The following is an 18,480-nucleotide window of genomic DNA, read 5'->3' as shown; positions in this document are numbered from 1 at the left end:
CTTATAAGCGCCACGCTGAAGCTGGCCACGTTTTGAAAGGAACAGCGTGAGCTCCAGCTTCAAAACAGCGCTTACAGAGAACAGCTTCTAAGCTCTGTGTGTTCTGCTGTCTAGCAGCGGTGGTCAGTCTCCTAGGCAACGAACTGTAAATGCGTTAATATCTCACAAACGACTAAACATTTTAACAAGCAGTAAATTGCAAAAAATGTTTGTCTTTTATAAGCTCTATCTGAAAATACCCATTTGAGAAGATCGAAAAAAAAAAAAACACCTTTAAAATTGTTGAGATTCGAAAATAAATGCCAAGGGGTTAAAAAAGGGGCCTTTTGGTCAGGATACAGCCAAGCTGCAATCTTCATCATTAAAGGGACAGACACATACTTGGGAAAGCCTTTATTATGCACATAGCGGTTTACAATATGTCGTGTGTGTCGTAGATAAATGTTATCAGATATGTGCCTTTATGTAATTACAGGTTTAAAAGTACAAAAATATGATTCCAGACGGCTACATATAGGCAGCTCGGTGGCCATGTGCAGCCCAGGGGTCACCTCTATCTTTACTATCAAAAATCAGTCCGTCGTACAAAACTATACCGCAGACCTCCGATTCTACCAGCAGGGGGCAGCGCTCAGTGCCTGCCATACTGATGAGTGGTGTAGGATAGAGCGGCATTAGTCGGCACGTTACAGCCATAGTGGTCCAGGTTTTACAACACTTAAAATAATTCTACGTCCATTTAAAAAAAACAATAATCCATTGGTTTGTTAAAATTACAATCTACATCCTTCATATGTCAGTCCGTATGCGAAACGCGCCGTCTCCATGTTCAGTCCACATTCTAGATCTTTCATCGAGCACCCCGGGGATCGGTGATGTAGGACCGGGCCGCCATAACTGCTTCTCCTGTTCCTTCCTTTCCGTAATGCTGACACATGAGCGAGTCCGGGCACCTGAGCCACTCGGGATGGGGGAGGAATCACCTACCGAAAACCTTCCATATAATGAGTAACGCTCACATTAGCTGACAGCACGGAGTAACCCAGACCCTGCTTAATAAAATGCAAAATGATGGGATGACGGCCGCCCCGAATACTGTGTGATGGGATTGAGTCAAGCTGTTAGCAGTATGTGTAATGGGACCAAGCTCAGTCTAAAGGCTCGAGGGCGAGCGACAAGGCGGAGAGTGATCTCAGGGGTGAGCGACGGGCGGAGAGTGACCTCAGGGGTGAGCGACGGGCGGAGAGTGACCTTAGGGGTGAGCGACAGGGAGGAGAGTGACCTCAGGGGTGAGCGACGGGCGGAGAGTGACCTCAGGGGTGAGCGACAGGGAGGAGAGTGACCTCAGGGGTGAGCGACGGGCGGAGAGTGACCTCAGGGGTGAGCGACGGGGGCAGAGAGTGACCTCAGGGGTGAGCGACGGGGCCGAGAGTGACCTCAGGGGTGAGCGACGGGGCCGAGAGTGACCTCAGGGGCGAGCGAAGGGGCAGAGTGACCTCAGGGGCGAGCGAAGGGGCAGAGTGTGACCTCAGGGGCGAGCGAAGGGGCAGAGAGTGACCTCAGGGGCGAGCGAAGGGGCAGAGAGTGACCTCAGGGGCGAGCGAAGGGGCAGAGAGTGACCTCAGGGGCGAGCGAAGGGGCAGAGAGTGACCTCAGGGGCGAGCGAAGGGGCAGAGAGTGACCTCAGGGGCGAGCGAAGGGGCAGAGTGACCTCAGGGGCGAGCGACTGGGCCGGGAGTGACCTCAGGGGTGAACGACGGGGCCGAGAGTGACCTCAGGGGTGAGCGACGGGGCCGAGAGTGACCTCAGGGGTGAGCGACGGGGCCGAGAGTGACCTCAGGGGTGAGCGACGGGGCCGAGAGTGACCTCAGGGGTGAGCGACGGGGCCGAGAGTGATCTCAGGGGTGAGCGACGGGGCCGAGAGTGACCTCAGGGGTGAGCGACGGGGCCGAGAGTGACCTCAGGGGCGAGCGACGGGGCCGAGTTTGACCTCAAAGACGAGCGAGGAGACTGAGAGCGACCGCACGGGCAAGCAATATCGACGACCACAACCACAAAGGTGAGTGAGGGGTACGAGCTCGACCTCAAGGGTGAGCGATTGGGCACAGCGTGTCCTTACAGGTGAGCAATGAGACAGAGTGTGACCTCAAGGGTTAACTTAGAGTCAGCAAGTATGAGAAAAACTACACAAGATGATTAATGGGGTGAAATCTGGAATAATCATCAGAAAACCTTCTGGTACAGGTCTTCCTCCAACTCCGATACTGAATAATAAAGATTACCAACTTGCAGGATACGTTCTTTTTTTTCCCTTGACTTCATTATGGCCACTAGGGGGCAGTCTTGTTTTATACATTTGTAACAAGGAAACTTTCTTTTGTTGTTGTTTTTCAGGGAGAAGAATTATTACAAAAAATATATTTTATTTGGCCTGAATCGGCTTAATCCCCCCCCCCCCCTTGCTTCCCGGCTGACGTGATTAAAACGGCATTCCTGCGTCAGCTTAAGCGCCATAGATCTGGTAAGAGGAGCTTTCCAATGGACAACATGATCCCGCAGGCTTGTTAATCCGGGACATGAATGGTATTAGCGCGGTGCGGGGTTAAACAATACTCCCTTTTAATTAGAGAGAACGTCTTAGTTCCGTGCATTATGATCCATCAGATACAGACTGGAGGCGCGGTGTTGGGGGGGGGGGGATTTTTTATTTCATCCTGGGACAGATGGGGGGGCAGTGACTTCAATTAACGATAAAACCGATGGGGCTAAACGGCAACTTTTGCGCCGTACAAGTGAATGGGGTCGCATTGTGACCCCGGGGTACAAGTCTTTTTTTCCGTAGCCTTGAGGTTGCAATGCGACCCCATTCACTTGTATTGCGCTGCAATGTGAGCGAACCTTGGCTACAGCCTTATGGTCATTTGCCCCAGACTTGGAAATCCAAATTTTATTCGGTTAACCTAATTTCTCGTAGAGGTAAAATCCCCTGGCTCGCTTCCATAACATCTGCATCTATACGTAGGTCTCTTGAAAGCAAAGCGCAGGGGCACTTTTTTCCCAAATCTCAGAAGCGGCCTTGATTTTCCAAGTCTTGTTATTATTTTTTTGCATTTAACTGAAACCATGTGCACATCAGTTTGGGGTAAGAGGGAGCCAGCGGTTCTGGGCTGCGGCGAGGAATGCGTGACCCCAAGGGACGGACTGACGTGCAATACTCTGCGATTCCACATGAGGCCCAAAATGTTCTCCCCTTCCACGCAGCCACTGAGAAATGCAAAGGATGTTAAGAAAGACATCTTGAAGGAATTAAAGGGTATCACTTGCATTTCATTACCAGGGGGAGGTGGCAGAGAAAGTGTTAACAGAGGCACAGCCATTGTGCAATCCTTCTATGTACTGAGAAGTTTTGGTAAGCTTCCTCCTTAGGGGGTCTGCACATGTAAGAGTGGTACTCTCCCCGCTCGGAGTCTCCCGAGTGCTCGTACATCCTAATCCCTGGTGGGACTGCACAGTCCTATAAACACAGGAGGAGGATGACACCAGCTGCCAGGACCCTGCTGGTTTAGCAATTCCAGAATCCATTGCTTTTTTTTCTTGTCATCTACATTCCAGCCCTTAAGACTTTCTTTTATTTTTGCCCCATACAGGGCGCACCATATTTCCATGGAGAGGTCGGGTCCATCCTGTCCTTGATGCTGGTGTGGGTATATGTGGCCTGGCACTAAAGAGTTAACATGCCACATAGCTGAAATGGTTAAACAGATATAGTTTTCGGTGATGACCTCTCGTTAGTTTTTGTGGTTTTTTTTTAGTGGGAGAAAGGGGTATGAGTCCTGCGACCGCACTCTCGTCCCGACCGTTCAGCTTCACGGGATCAGAAGTTGCTGAAAAGTTCGTGTTTCTTGTTCCAGTCCATTTGGGGAGCTCGCTTGTTGGCTCTCTTGGAGCGGGCCTTTTCCTTGGCTTCGGCTGCAGTGGGGCTGAGTCGTAGCCCGCTTTCTTCAAAGGGATCTTTTCGGATCAGGTCGCCTGCCTGCAACACAAAAACAAAAAAGGCGTAATGGAGAATATTAGTTTCACATCATACCCGCCGCCAGGTGAGCGAGCAACCTACAGTGTATGGTAGCTCGGCTGAGAACTTGGGGAGAAAGATGCACTAAATGTATTAAAAGGCGCACCTCGTGCACCAGTACATTAAATCTACACCAACTATGGGCTGACAGATTTTAGCTACAACATAGTCTGAGGACCGACGTTGGTGCCACACGAGCCTCTCCACCGGTTATGCCGGCAGATACGAGGGCTCTTGTCAGGCAGTCATGGACTACTGAGGTGGCTACCGGACCCAGGATCCTGCAAAACTCTTTGCTCAACTCTCAACTTGAATTTTTTTAGAAAAGCGTTGAGTCGGCACAAAGGACAAAAAGTCATTTTTGTGCAAATTTTGACACCAGATATCTGGGTTTAGAAGGAGTCAATCCCTTCCTCCAGAAACATCGTCAATATACCCACGTATTAACAGGGTTTTCGGGTGAAAATAATTTACCCCCATCTAAGGAATAGGGGATAACTTGTTGATTTGTGGAGTCGGACCTGCACCGATCGGCAGAATGGGGAACTATTATTCCCTTTAGAATGGAGTGGCAGTACACAAGTTCAACCACCGCTCCATTGGTTCCCTATGGAACTGTCAATTGCGGCACTCAGCTTTTTTGGTCCGCCACATAGAGAATGAATGGAGAGGAGGTCGGGCATCTGGCCTGCCGCTCCATTCTGGATAAAAGTGACCGATTCTGACAATATTCAGGGGATAGGTGCTAACTTTTTCTCACTGGACAACCCATTTATTTGATGTAATTGGCATTTACATTAGCCGCCATATATTCTTTCATTTTTTTTTATCTATGACAAGGCAAGACCCAGTCTAAAAAGTCCTCTGATGGCTCCATATAAAATGGCAGCACATAATTGACATCGGACACTTCTATTACCTGCGAGTCTTTGTCAGGGCTCTGCAAATCACTGTGAGAAGAGGAAGTCGAGGAGCCTCCATTCAGCTGTAAAAGAAAACAAAAATATCTTCATGCAGACACTGCCTGATGTCGTCTGAGCCTGAGACTTCCGAGATCTGTGTCTCAACTGATAAACACACATGTCTCCAAGAGCCGTGGAGAAGGACTGTGACAGGAGAAGAAATAAATATTTTGTACCTCCGTGAGTGGAGGAGAAGGACTGTGACAGGAGAAGAAATAAATCTTCTATACCTCCGTGAGTCGAGGAGAAGGGCTATGACAGGAGAAGAAATAAATCTTTTGTACCGTGAGTGGAAGAAAAGGGCTGTGACAGGAGAAGAAAAAATCAGCACTGCCCCTTCACAGACCTCGGCCGGCTAGACCTCCACCATGAGGAGGACCTGCACTATCGCCCCCTTTCAGGTGTGATATCCTTTCAATCCATCTTGGAGTAGAAGCTGCAGACAATCCCATAGACTGAAATGATTGCCTGGCAGGAGGATAAGTCCCATAATTTGCAGACAGTTTGTCAATAACGCTGACACCTTGCTCGTTCATCGTCCGCCCGGAGTTATACACCAAACACTCTTACTAACCAGAGCCTTGGCAAATGGCTGAACATTTCCTGCCTGGAGCGGTCCCAGGATTCTGCAGGGAGGGGGCTTAAACTTGGCGCTTTTCTTTAGTTTATGGAAGGAAAATGCAGGAATAGCAATAGCCTCCTCACAATTGTGCAGACTCGTTACATCCCAAACACACAGGGAAAAAAAGAATAGAACGGAGGAAACCGCACCGTGTTCTGCCCGGTAAGGGGGAGAGAGGTTTAGTGACGACATGGAGTTATGAGGGGTCGGGCGCTTTCCAAAAATGTGCAAAGTTTAGGAAAAAAAAAAAAAAAAAAAACAACTTAACTGAAGTCAATGGCCACAAGGTCCTAATGATTAGATAATACAAGAACCTCAAGGCCACTGACTTTAATAGGAAAAAAATATAAGTTCTGTGTAGGAAGCCAGCACTGGACCTGTCCAGTCAGGGACATAAACTTACCGTAGATATCAATTGTCGGCCACTGGCACAAAATCATGCTCATATCTCCTAGCATCACTTTTTGGAGAAATAGTCCAAATGTGCCCCCTCCCCAACCTCAATCCATGCACAATTACCTGTGTTTTGCTCACTCCATTGGTCAGGGGCTGAGGGATTACACCTAAAAGGTAAGACAAAAAGTATTAAGATCACAAGAGGAATATTATTTTGGCATCTGAATGTTGGGCCAACTTGAAATGCAGCCATGCGCGACCTATTCCCCATTGCTTTTTATAGGGGTTAACAGCAGTGCAGGGTGGGTTGCCTGTGCCCGGAGTAAAGCAATTATTTACCCCGAGCACTAACCCTAGTTCTAACCCTAGGACTAGCTGCACTAGCCATAGCTCTAACACTAACCATAGCTCTAAAACTAAGCCTAGCTCTGACGCTAGCATTAACCCTCGTGCTAGCACTAGGAGTGACTGCAGTAGCCATAGCTCTAATACTAACCATAGCTCTAGAACTAAGCCTAGATCTAATATTAGAACTACCCCTATCTTTAACACTAACTCTAGCCCTAATCGTTGCTATAACACTAGCACTAAACATACTAACCATAGCTCTAAATCTAGCACTAACCTTAGTTCTAACCCTAGAACTAACCATAGCTCTAACACAAGCACTAACCATAGCTCTAGCAGTAAGCCTAGCTCTAACACTAGCAGTAACCCTAATAGCTCTAATCCGAGCTCTAGCACTAACCTTATCTCTGAAACTAGCACAAACTCTATCTCTTAGACTAGCAGTAACTCTACCTGTAATATTGGCACTAACTCTAACATTAGATCTAACCCTAGCTCTAATTTTAGCACTAACCCTAGCTCTAACACTAGCCCTAACCCTAGCACTAATCCTAGCTCTAATTTTAGCACTAACCCTAGCTCTAACACTAGCCCTAACCCTAGCACTAATCCTAGCTCTAATTTTAGCACTAACCCTATAGCTCTAACACTAGCCCTAACCCTAGCACTAATCCTAGCACTAATTCTAGCTCTACTCTAATATTAGCACTAAATTTTAGCACCAACCCTAGCTATATCTCTAGCTCTAACTCTAGCACTAACTCTAGCTCTAATATTAGCACTAAGCCTAACTATAACTCTAGCACTAACCCTAGCTCTAATGTTAGCACTAACCCTAACTATAACTCTAGCACTAACCCTAGCTCTAATATTAGCACTAACCCTAACCCTAGCTCTAATGTTAGCACTAACCCTAACTATAACTCTAGCACTAACCCTAGCTCTAATATTAGCACTAACCCTAACTCTAACTCTAGCACTAACCCTAGCTCTAATGTTAGCACTAACCCTAACTATAACTCTAACTCTAGCACTAACCCTAGCTCTGACACTAGCACTAACATTAGCTTTAGCCCAAGCACTAACCCTAGATAAAAGTGGAAAAAGTGTGTCTATACGAACATTTATTATAATGTTAGTGTTATTGTTTTGTTTGTTTTTAAAGGGGAACTCTTAGATTTGTGACTGCTTCCCCAGCAGGTCTCTCTCCCCTTTCACAAAAATTATTTGTTAGAGGACACGCAGCTTCAGGAATGCACGGTGCAGCTTTTGTCATGATGGGTGATTCCTATGCAGAGCACAGCAGTTGAGGCGAGTTTATCATGGCCTGCTAAGCTCTGTAACCAAGATAACAAAGCTCTTTTCATTATTCTGAAAGCTTTGTCATCTCGGTCCCCATCTATGCAGACCGCAGGAACAACTGATTTCAAACTTATCTGGACTGCTGTACTTTGCATAGGATCTAGGCATTGACCAAGATGACAAAGTAGGCCCTAGCAATTATATTTTGTTGGCTCACAGGTACTCACTGTGCCCATGTCCTGCTCCAACAATCAGCGGAAGAGGGCAACAAAAATCGACACGCCAATAGAATGTGACACACATGACAATGGGCAATGTGTTCCCCCCTTAGGCTATGTCATTGGGGGCCACCTACATAGAGCAAACTGTAGACATAGTAACTCATCAGATTTCAGTTTTCCTATGGCAATATGATTAGTTGGTATGGCTAGCTCCTCAAGACAAAATGGCTGACAGCATGTACCTCCATTGATATGAGCTTCAGCTGGGGTGACCCCCAATTTCTTGAAATATTCATCTGTGTCTGGGTCTACCACCAGTAACGTCGTCTCGTTGTCTTTGGCTTTTATGTTCGCTACCACTTCCGAATGTTTCATGCCATCGACGATCTGTCCATTTACCTTTGGAGAGAAATATACAGCGGCCATGTTAAGATATGCTGTAAAAGCAAGACATTTTGGCCTTTTTCACTTGCTTTTCATTTTAACATTCGCTATTGAGGATGATGTTTGGAGTTTCCAGATATTTTTAGCTGACTTTTTAAAAAGGTGCGACATTTTTCTCGGCTCATTTATTTTTCGTTTAAGACAATATTCCCATTTATTTTCTCTTCTTTTTTTTCCTGCCCTTGGTCCAAGAGCCACAACTATTTTTTTCATTTTTCCATCCACACAGCCGTTTGAGGGCTTCTTGTTAGCGAGGAAGAGTGATTGTTTTGAAATGACACCATTTAATGTAAAACGAACTGAAAACGAAGAAAAAAGAAATCCCAAGTACAGCGAACTAATAAAAACCCCGCAATTTTATCACTGTTTTTACGTATACAAACGACCTGGCAGGATGATTTACTTTGTAAAAAAAAGATTGTTTGATCTCCATTTTTTATTATCTTTATTTTTCCATCGATGGAGCTGAGTAACTCCTTTTTTTGGGAGAAGCTTTATTTTTTTTTTTGATTGAGACCATTTTGGGAAACATTTGACATTTTTGGCCATGGTGATGGCAAATATATATTTAATTTTTTTTTTTAGGGGGCATATCTTGATAAATCGAATTTATACAGACACAGTGATGGCAAATAGAATTTGTTTAATTTTTTTTTTTTAGGGGGGGGTGATCCAAACTTATAATTATTATTATTTTTTTTATTATTTTTCACCCCTCCTAGGAGATTTGCGCTCTTTGATGGCTTATACTATGTATTGCAGTACCACAGTATATAGAGAAAGTGACATTTACCTATGAAGGGTGATTACATGGGACTAAAAGATCGGTTCCCCATAGTCACAATGCATGGGGGACAATGGGGGCCAATGTTATTTTCTATGGGGCCCTGAATTGACCATTTAGTGGACAACCCCTTTAAACGCCTCTTTCAGTGATTGTCCGCAGCATCTAAAGGGTTGAATGTCAGTGTTTGGAGTAAGGTGACGCTGGTTCACTTTGTATGCTCCATATGTTTATGTTATATAGTCGTTAAGGGGTCTAACATGTGAACGCTAATCTCAGACTGGTCGCCATGGGCAGTTTAGATATAATGAGGCCCAATAATACAGCTGGGAGAATGGGATATTATTATTGCTGTGGAGTTACTATTTGAGAAGTTTCCTCACGTCTCTCCTGGAAGGCGACGTGCCTCGGACTGACTCGCGTGTGCGCACAAGTACTGGGCCGCCTGACAATGGAGTGTGGGAACCATAAAAGAATGCATTGTGTGGTTACGAGGGGTTAACGGGAGCCATTCTTTCTTTTTTGGTCTCCAGTCTCTTTTCTCAGCTCCCTGCACTCTGCCCTCGGCCCTGGCGGTGAAAACAAACACCGAGGCCTCTTCTCCCTGGTTCCCTGGCAACCGCTTCCTACTTTCTCCTGACAGAAATAATGGCCGTGCTCTGTTCTGGGCCACACTTGTGTTCCCCTCCCTCCTCTCGCTGTCACCCCCTTTATTTTACTCTCTGATGCCGCCCACCTACTCGCACAACTTTTCTTTCTTTGTTCAGACTGTTTCCAAATAATTACCGCCCCTCCACCCCCCTTCATGCAGAACCCCCTTCTTTCTTAGGACGAGCTCGGACCCCCGAATTTAACACCCCTGAACTTTTAGTAATTGCAGAGCGGGTTGACAAAAAAATAAAATTAAACCGAAAACGCTGCAAAACATGGATGCTAGAGAGAGAAAGGCAGCCAGACTAGTCTCTGCGTGAGTCGGGGGGCTAGCTATTGCTCCCTGTTGTCAGCCATTTCAGGCTGACATCTTCTGTGATAGGATTCGGAGGACTCTGCGGTTTGTCCTATATACTGACCGAAGGTTCATGTCTTCTATTAAAAAAAAAATATAAAATTGAAATGTAATTTAAAAAAAAAGTGAAATGGAAAAAAAAATGAGAAGTAAAAAAGAAGTTTTTAAAAACATCACAAAAAAATATAGAATCGAACCCCTTTTCCCGAGTTACAAAAAAAAAATAAAAAATAAAGACGCATATTTACCATGTCTGTGCCACTGCCAGATATTCCTGGCACCACTTATCTCCAAGAAAAACATAAGTAAAGGACCCCGTGGTCGCCAGACACTGGTGGTCTCCAACCAGCTGCTGCATAACTACAACTCCCAACTCTGCTTCACTAGAATGTTTGTAGGTTTCCGGAAGTTGACAATGCTTTGGCCTTCATGCAATGCTGGGAGTTGTAGTCTAGCTGGTAAACACAGACGAGTGGCAACCATTATCAGAAGACGGCAAGCTCCTTATCTATCAGGATATGATTGGAGTTGTAGTGTTGCAATAGCTAGAGCCCTATAGGTGGCATGTTATGTCAAATTTGCAGGTGTTTTTGGCTGTCATGTATGATGGGGGTTGTAGTTTCAGTCCTATAGGTGGATTCCGTCAAAGCTGGTGGCGCTATTGGCTGTCAGGGAATGATGGGGATTGTAGTATAGCAATAGCTAATGAGCCTTGAGTTGGACACTACAGTATTAAAAGCGTGGGAGGATTTGCTGTCAGAGCACGCTGGGAGTTGTAGTGTTGCAGCAACAGCTGGTGAGTCGTAGGTGAACAAATAGATTTTGCAGAAGATGGCAAACACCTTGGCTGTTGGGAGTTGTAGTACAGCAATAGTTGGGAGATCTATAATGCTACTGCTTTAGGATTGAGGGGAGCTGAAGATGCTTTTGATCATGAGGGTTTGATGGGGGTTGTAGTATTGTAATAGCTGAGGACTCATAAGTGGGGCACTATAGAGCTGAAGCGCGGGTGGATGCTCTTTGGCTTTCAGTGCATGCTGGGAGTTGTAGTTTTCTAATAGCTGGGGAGCCGAAAGTGAGTGGGTAGAAGCTGGAAAGCCCCTTGGCTGTCAAGACATGCTGGGAGTTGTAGTATTGCAATAGCTGAGAGTCCTACAGGTCACATATTACTTCATTAGAATGTGAGTGGATTCTGTCACAGTTGGGTATACTTTCGGCTGTGAAGGCATGGTGGGGGTTGTAGTATTTGAATGGATAGAGAGCTATAAATTGGACACTACGGTATTAAAGGTGTTGTTCCAAGTTCTGAATCCTGCTTGCTGGGGGGGAAGCAATTCAGACCAGCGACATTGTCACATGGTGCGCCCTAGCATCCGGCAGAGGCACTGACGGTGTCCGGATGTAATGCTTGCAAGCTGTGTGGCAAAGAGCATTGCTAAGCGTGCTCTTAGGAGACTGGCTGCCGCTTATAGACTGCAGAGGTGGTCGGTAACCTTGGCAACAAGCAAACGAACAAAAAAAATCCTTCAGTTTTTGTGTACGGAGATAATTTTTTTAGTAAAAGTTGAAATTTTATCAGTTAGTAATGGGCAGAAAACCTCCCTTTAAGGGTAAATTAGACCTTTAAATGTCAGGGCATTCTGGGAGTTGTAGTGCAATAGTGGAAAAGCTATGGCATGAGCCTTTTTCAAGTTCAGTGCATGAGTTGTAGCAACCCTGGCAATGACGTATATACGTATATATATTACGTGTGGCCCATTTATATTTATCATGTGCCTCTGGATACACGGGGCCGATCCGGTAACATAACCAGGCGGCCGGCCGGGCACTGAGCTGTAATCCTCCATGACAGATAAGCACGTTGGGAAACAGGTGTCTAATGGCCACACATGCCTGTGCCATACGTCGTGCCCCGCAGGACCCCGGCCCCCGAGCGGGCTCCGCTCTCCAGGTACAAGATTATCAGCCTGAATGAGCTGCTTCCCCTGGGAATCCTCTCGCTCCTACAGAGCGGCATGAAATATGCATGGAAGGCTCGAGCACATAATGTCTGTGAGGTGCTGGGCACGGATCAGGTTCCCAAATCTCCCAGCTGGTAACGAAAAAAAAAAAGACCCTCCCCCAACTGGCACAGCACCGACCAGCACTCGCATGGCTGCGTCACCCGCATCAATTATACAGGAGGACCCATGAATTGCGGGGCAGAGCTTGCTGGGCGTACAATGGGAGGAGATGACAGATCCAGCGGGCAGAGGGCACCGAAGGTTCAGCAGACTCGGGCAACAAGAAGGTGGATCGGGTGACCCATGGCACGGTGCAGGGAGCATATGTTTTGGAATACTTATCTGCCCAAATTAGCATTAAGTACCTAAGCATGGTGCCAAATGGACGCTGTGCCAAAGGGGGGCGCTTTCTAATAATGCTTTCTTTCCCGTGCAAAGAAATCCGCAGCAAAATGCCCCCTGATGTCCGGGGCGGTCATTAAATTACCTCCTTGTGTTGTGCTGCAGAATATGGTTCTGATTAATTTATAAAGACCCCACGTTGCAGCTTACAATGGTCGTCCGAAGTGAGAGTGAAACATGGAGCTATTACAGGCGGCTGTCAGGGGGCCGCCAAGTGGTCTTAAAGGGCCAGTAGCACTTTGTTTTCATACCCGCGTACCTGAAGACTGGTGCCGTCTCTAAACAAACTTTGATTTAGGATTTCAGACACTGATCTGACTCCCTAGATGAAGCTGTCGGAGGAACTGCGACTGGCAACTTTCCCGACTCCTCCATATACAGACTCATCCGTTTGCTCATCTGCTAGAATCAGCGGCCTGATTAAAGGACTGAACCTCAACTGCTTGATCCTTATGTCCCCTAGGACAGTCACGAGACCCCCATACACATTAGAAGGTTGTCCGATCCTACCCAAATCACATAAGGGATAGAGTTGAGCAATAGGACTACAATCCCCATCGGTACTTTAAGGCAACCGGAAGGGGGTCCTGTAAAATTCCTCTCTCAAATTCCGGCATCCTGGACATAATCAGGCAGATTTGCCATTCAGAAGTTCAGAAAAGTTGGGTTAAGAACTGACCCCTTTGACAGTTAGAACGGCGGCCACATTGGTAGTAAAATAAACCTAAAAATTATTAATTTATCACACACCTCCACCAGCCGGTCCTGTGGTCTCAGTCCGGCCTTGGCAGCGGGAGAGCCGGGGTCTACGGAGCGGATGAACTGTCCGGGCCGCGATTTCTCGCTGTGAAGGTTGAATCCGTAGCCATTGGGCCCCTTCTTCAGATGACAAAGTCGCGGACATCTATCCTTCACTTGTCCGTTCATATCCTGTAAATATAAGGAATGGAAAGTTTAGGAATTATAAAAATGTTACAGCTCGCGTCCCCATGACAACTCTTCCCATCACCCTGGGCTGTCTTAGGTAAGTGTTACCAAACACAATAAAAAAACCTCCTGTTAAACTCTCTCGTGTTTGCTTTGCTTTCTATTTTAGGTTTACAGTCGTTCAGAAAGCCGAGGCTCGGTTTAACGACTGCTGTGATCAACCCAAGTCCCTGTGTTTAATGGCTGGAGGAGATTATGTGGTAGGACAAGTCGCAACACAAACACATCTGACAGACCTGGCTTTGAAGATGAAATAAAAAAAGATCTGTATACAATATGTCACAAGGCGGTGGCGGCACATTACACTAGGATGACTGTAAAATCATCTTGTCCCCTTCCCTATGTTAAAGGGGGTTATTTCCCATCTTCATAAATGGGTATTGTTGGATAGAGCTCATAATTACAAGCACTTTTACAATTTACTGCTTATTAAAATTTTCGTCCGTTCTTTAGATATTAACACTTTTCTTTTGTTTACAGCTCATTTCCTTGGAAACCGACCACTGCTGCTAGACAGCATACCATAGAGCGCTTACAAGCTCCTTTATATTGAACTTGTAAGCTCTGCTTTAAAACTGTCCAATATCGCTGGAGTGCGCTGTTACCTCCTAATCCCGGCCAGGGCTTAGAATCTACAGTAGACAGCAGCGGTGGTCGGTCTCCTAAGCAAAGAGCTGTAAACAAAAGAAAAGTGTTCATATCTCAAGAACGGATGAAAAGTTTAATAAGCAATAAATTGCAAAAGTGCTTGTTTTTACAAGCGCTGTGCGACATTACCAAATGTATGAAGCTGGAAGTAACCCTGTAAACGCCAATTTGTCCTTGACGATTTGAATAATTTGACAAACTGGTTATGGATGACCTTTTGACTGACATATAGATGGATGGGAGTTGTTTTCTGAAGAGCGAGGCTTTCGTTCTGGAGGATCCAATACGTCCTAGTATGAGATGACACTTGCCAACTCACTCAAGACGTCTGGGAAGGTCTAAGGAAGATTTCTCAAATTTTGAGAAGAGTGGGCAAATCTTTTGGGTGCTGACAAAACCTCAGGAAACCTTACGGAATAGGGCTTGGCTGAGAGTTTATGTTTTCAATAGTGAGACAGGACCACTCTGCTATCGGCTATCCCAAAAGGATCGGGAGGTGCGAGACGTGCTGCCCGATCCTTCTCTCCTCCCACATCTTCTATCACTATATGCAACCGCTGAGATCACTTGACATTTCGGCCCAGATCTGATGAAAAAAGCCCTTTTTGTGCAAATTTTCAAGAGTCTAGTTTTAGGGAGTCCTTAGGGGGCACTTTTTGATGCCGCACTTTCCCCAGTGTCACACCTATACTGTCCACTGCCCAAGCTTCTATGTGCCGTCAAACCAAAAAAAAAATTTGCATCTAACATGATCCCTTCTTTTTGCATAGTCAACACCAGCTGTAGGTGACACCCGCTGCTACAGGACGCCTTCAGCAGTAATAGTACTTTAACTATTTCAGCTCTTTCATTTAAGTTTCACTTTCTTTTTTTCTCTTCAACTCGGTGACACACTAAAACTAACCTATCACTGCTGTTTGTGGATCTTGCTAATTTTCCTTATGATTTGTGTATAGACGGCCTTTGAAATTTTCTTAAGGAAGATTTTCCTATCAAAAATAAATGGCCTATTGATTCTAAATGCTTTAAAGAAAATCCATCACTTGACAGAAATCTGTATTTTTTTACTTGGTGTAAGTGTTGCTGTTCTCTAGAATCCGGTGTTGTTTTTCTTTTCTTCCTGCGCCTCTCTGTTCCTGAGATATGGCCCCATCTTCCCTGTATAGAAATCTAGTCTTTTTAGCCATATGGGTGGGGTACATAAAAACACGCCCACTAAGAAGAGTCAGGAACACGCCCACTAAAGAGTCAGGAACACGCCCACTTGTAACAAGCCTAGATTTACACATGGGGAAGAAGGAGGCCGTATCTCAGGAACGGAGAGGCGTACGAACACAAGAAAAACATCGCCGGATTCAGGAGAACAGCGGGATTTATAACAGTTTAAAAAAAAATAAAAATACATCTTTCATATTAAGCAATTCTTTAAATGCACACTTGTCTACTCTCCCATGCTACTGGAGAGACTCCTAAGAAAAGGGGAGAACTCCCAAGTGTCCTGTCCGGACAGTCCTGTATAAGTTTAGGGGTCTTTACCTTGAACTGTAATAGTTTAAGGGGGGTTCTGATCTGAGATCCGTGTTTTAGGGGTCCTGGATTCAATTTACATTCGTTTAGTGACTCTCTTAGTTATTACAAAATTTTAAATTGGGTATGTGGCCTGTATGAATGGCGGGACAAATTTTTTTGGCGCCGCTTGTTACATAACTTCTTGGGAATCTCCCTGATTTCAATGCTCCAAAGTTGCGTTGCCGTGAAATACTTGTCTAATCCTGGACCACCCGGTCTCCTTGAACGAAACGCTCATCAGGGGGGATAAGCATTCTCATAGGGATCCGCTCTTTGGAGGCCCGGCTGATGAATATCACGAAGAAGATATCCCGGATAACATATGCACATACATGCATCCACAAACGTTCACACGCTCGAAAAGTTGACTTCTCGCGTTTGTCCGTCAAGAGGAAATTGCATGTTGCGAGTTGCTGACGCCAGACCAGTCACACCAGGTTAACCCATTAAGGCCATCAGTCAGTATAATGAGACTTGTGACTGACGTGCCTTAGGTGTGTATGAATATTTCAAGGACTGGAGCCAGCATTTGGGTTATCGATATTAAAGGAGACGATGAAAGTAAAAAGTGTCAAAGTCAAAGCCATAATGACTCTTTCCTAGGAATGTGACATATTACCAGACTCCCACATGCCAAGGTGGAGACGAAGGGGGGACGAGGAGGTCTAATCTTATTTTCTGGTTTCTGTTTCTTCTAAAAGTACGGAGGTCACATCTGGAGACTGAAAATGGCACCAAATGGCCTGAGGATGGGGCAATTAAAAAAAAAAAAAGCTGCATTATATGGCAGTGGTCTCAGATTGCTGCAATAATACAACTCTCAGCGTGTCCGGAGTGGTCACAGAACAGCGGATACACACTTAAATCCCATCATGCCGCCATGTAAGGGAGCACCGGTTCATGGGGTATGGAAACTTCTAAGTCAGGCATGCAAATGAGCTCTCCGAGAAGGAAGAAAGTTGGTACTCAAAAGTCATCCAAACCATCTGATGTCGAAAGGATGGTCGACCATCTGATGTATATGGGGTCTCCAGACTTTCTCCTGGCAGATGATATTCTGAGGGGAGAGAGGATCGGAAGGATCCTTTTCTGGCCACTACGTCCTCTCTCCCAGTGGAAATCACATGAACGCTCAGCGTGTAAAGTCGGGACATTCGATTGTATAACTGATCGCTCAACATTCCAGTCTTTTCCAAAAGAAAGACACCCATCACTGCCAACTATTACCTTGTTCTGCACTGATGAGGGGCAAAACCCCCAAACATCTGTCTTTTGGATGGGCGTCTTTCCCTTCTGGACGAGTCTTTGGTTTGGCTAAATACCCTCATTTACACTTACTGAGTAATAGGCGGCATTACAGGGTCAGCTTTCTTCTTAATTTCCAAAAAATCAAGTCATCAAGTAAGGGCATTCATATAAGCTGATCACAAAGTGTCTCAATGATGGGACCCAAGTGATCAGCCGCAACCAAGTTTAATATCCTTGCAGCACCTCTAGAGAAAAATTGAAGTATTAGGGTATGTGCACACGCTGCGGATTTTGCTGCGGATCCGCAGCGTTTCTGCAGCTGCGGATCCGCAGCAGTTTCCCATGAGTTTACAGTACAATGTAAACCTATGGGAAACAAAATCCGCAGTGCACATGAGGAAAAAAACGCGCAGAAACGCCGCAGATTATTTTCCGCAGCATATCAATTCTTTTTGCGGATTCCGCTGCGGGTTTCCACCTGGGCCAATAGAAATCTGCAGGTGAAAACCTGCAGAGGAATCCGCAAAAGAAACCGCGATAAATCCGCAGTGAAAACCACAGCAGTTTTTCACTGCGGATTTAGCAAATCCGCTGCGGAAAATTCCGCATTGGAATCCGCAGCGTGTGCACTTAGCCTTACACTACCGATACATATCAGTACATGCAATGCAGAACAGGACTGGTCCTCCAGAGTGGAAGACAATATGTAACTTCTCTCCAGGATGGTCAAAAGATGAGGTTCTGAACAGAGAAAAACCCTTAATTAAAAAGTTATTCCCAAAAATACAAACTATCCACTATCCAGAGGTTAGGAGACAAAACTTCTGGGACCGTCCAATGATCCCTAGAATGCGGTTCCAGAACCCTGAGAAGCGGGCTTTGCAGCCACAACTTGCATGCTCGACCTCCGCTCCATTCATTGGCAATGGGACAGCAGGAAAAAGTCGACTCCAGAGCTCCGTATCACTAGCAGTCCTATAGTGAATGAATGAATTAAGCAAAGCAAGTCTAAGGTGGTTACCATCTCGAGAGTCCCAATTCATAGGATTGCTGGAGGAATCCTAGTCTGGGAGTGCTAAGAATGGGAAAAGCCTCATTGGTGGCTCCGTTCTATTAATCTTGGAGATTTAATAACTCCATAAAGCAGTGTGATTGTAAATGACTATCAGTTCCTGGCTACTGGCTTTATAAATGAGTACACAGGTGACCAGGCAGATAGGCAACCCACACGGCTATCACTTATCATTCTTAAGGGACATCAGAAATATTGCGGATTTTAGCTGCAGCTAAAATCCGTGTGTCCTCCAGCTGTGACCTACTGAGTGGAGACAGAAGCACTGCGGTAACATGTAGAAACAGAGACTGACCGAGGGACCAAGAAAATATGCACAGAGGTGGCAGAAGACTGATAAAGTGAGAAAATATTTTTCTTTTTAGAATCCACAGATGTAAATCTGCACTACCAT

The 18,480-nt window shown here is 45.6% G+C and overlaps 1 protein-coding gene across 10 annotated transcripts in view; it reads right to left on the bottom strand.

The window, feature by feature from the left end:
* Positions 1 to 378: 378 nt before the first annotated feature.
* The window catches only part of NHERF2 (NHERF family PDZ scaffold protein 2), a 72,209-nt gene continuing 54,107 nt past the window's right edge, over positions 379 to 18,480 (bottom strand). For 2 of the 10 annotated variants that reach the window (XM_077274440.1, XM_077274450.1), the window contains exons 3-8: positions 13,313 to 13,492; positions 8,166 to 8,322; positions 6,176 to 6,219; positions 4,992 to 5,057; positions 1,344 to 4,033; positions 379 to 1,312 (exon numbers count right to left, since the gene is read on the bottom strand). In XM_077274440.1, coding sequence (XP_077130555.1) covers positions 3,875 to 4,033; positions 4,992 to 5,057; positions 6,176 to 6,219; positions 8,166 to 8,322; positions 13,313 to 13,492 — 606 coding nt within the window. In that variant the 3' untranslated portion in view covers positions 379 to 1,312; positions 1,344 to 3,874. Of the gene's footprint in view, positions 4,034 to 4,991; positions 5,058 to 6,175; positions 6,220 to 8,165; positions 8,323 to 13,312; positions 13,493 to 18,480 lie in introns of all 10 variants that reach the window. The other 8 variants (XM_077274449.1, XM_077274445.1, XM_077274446.1 and 5 more) reach the window with 8 other exon arrangements.

The sequence above is a fragment of the Ranitomeya variabilis genome, chromosome 7 (assembly GCF_051348905.1).
Source record: "Ranitomeya variabilis isolate aRanVar5 chromosome 7, aRanVar5.hap1, whole genome shotgun sequence".
Classification (NCBI taxonomy): Eukaryota; Metazoa; Chordata; class Amphibia; order Anura; family Dendrobatidae; genus Ranitomeya; species Ranitomeya variabilis.
Note: the sequence above shows the minus strand (reverse complement) of the source record. Positions and strands in the feature narration are given on the sequence as shown.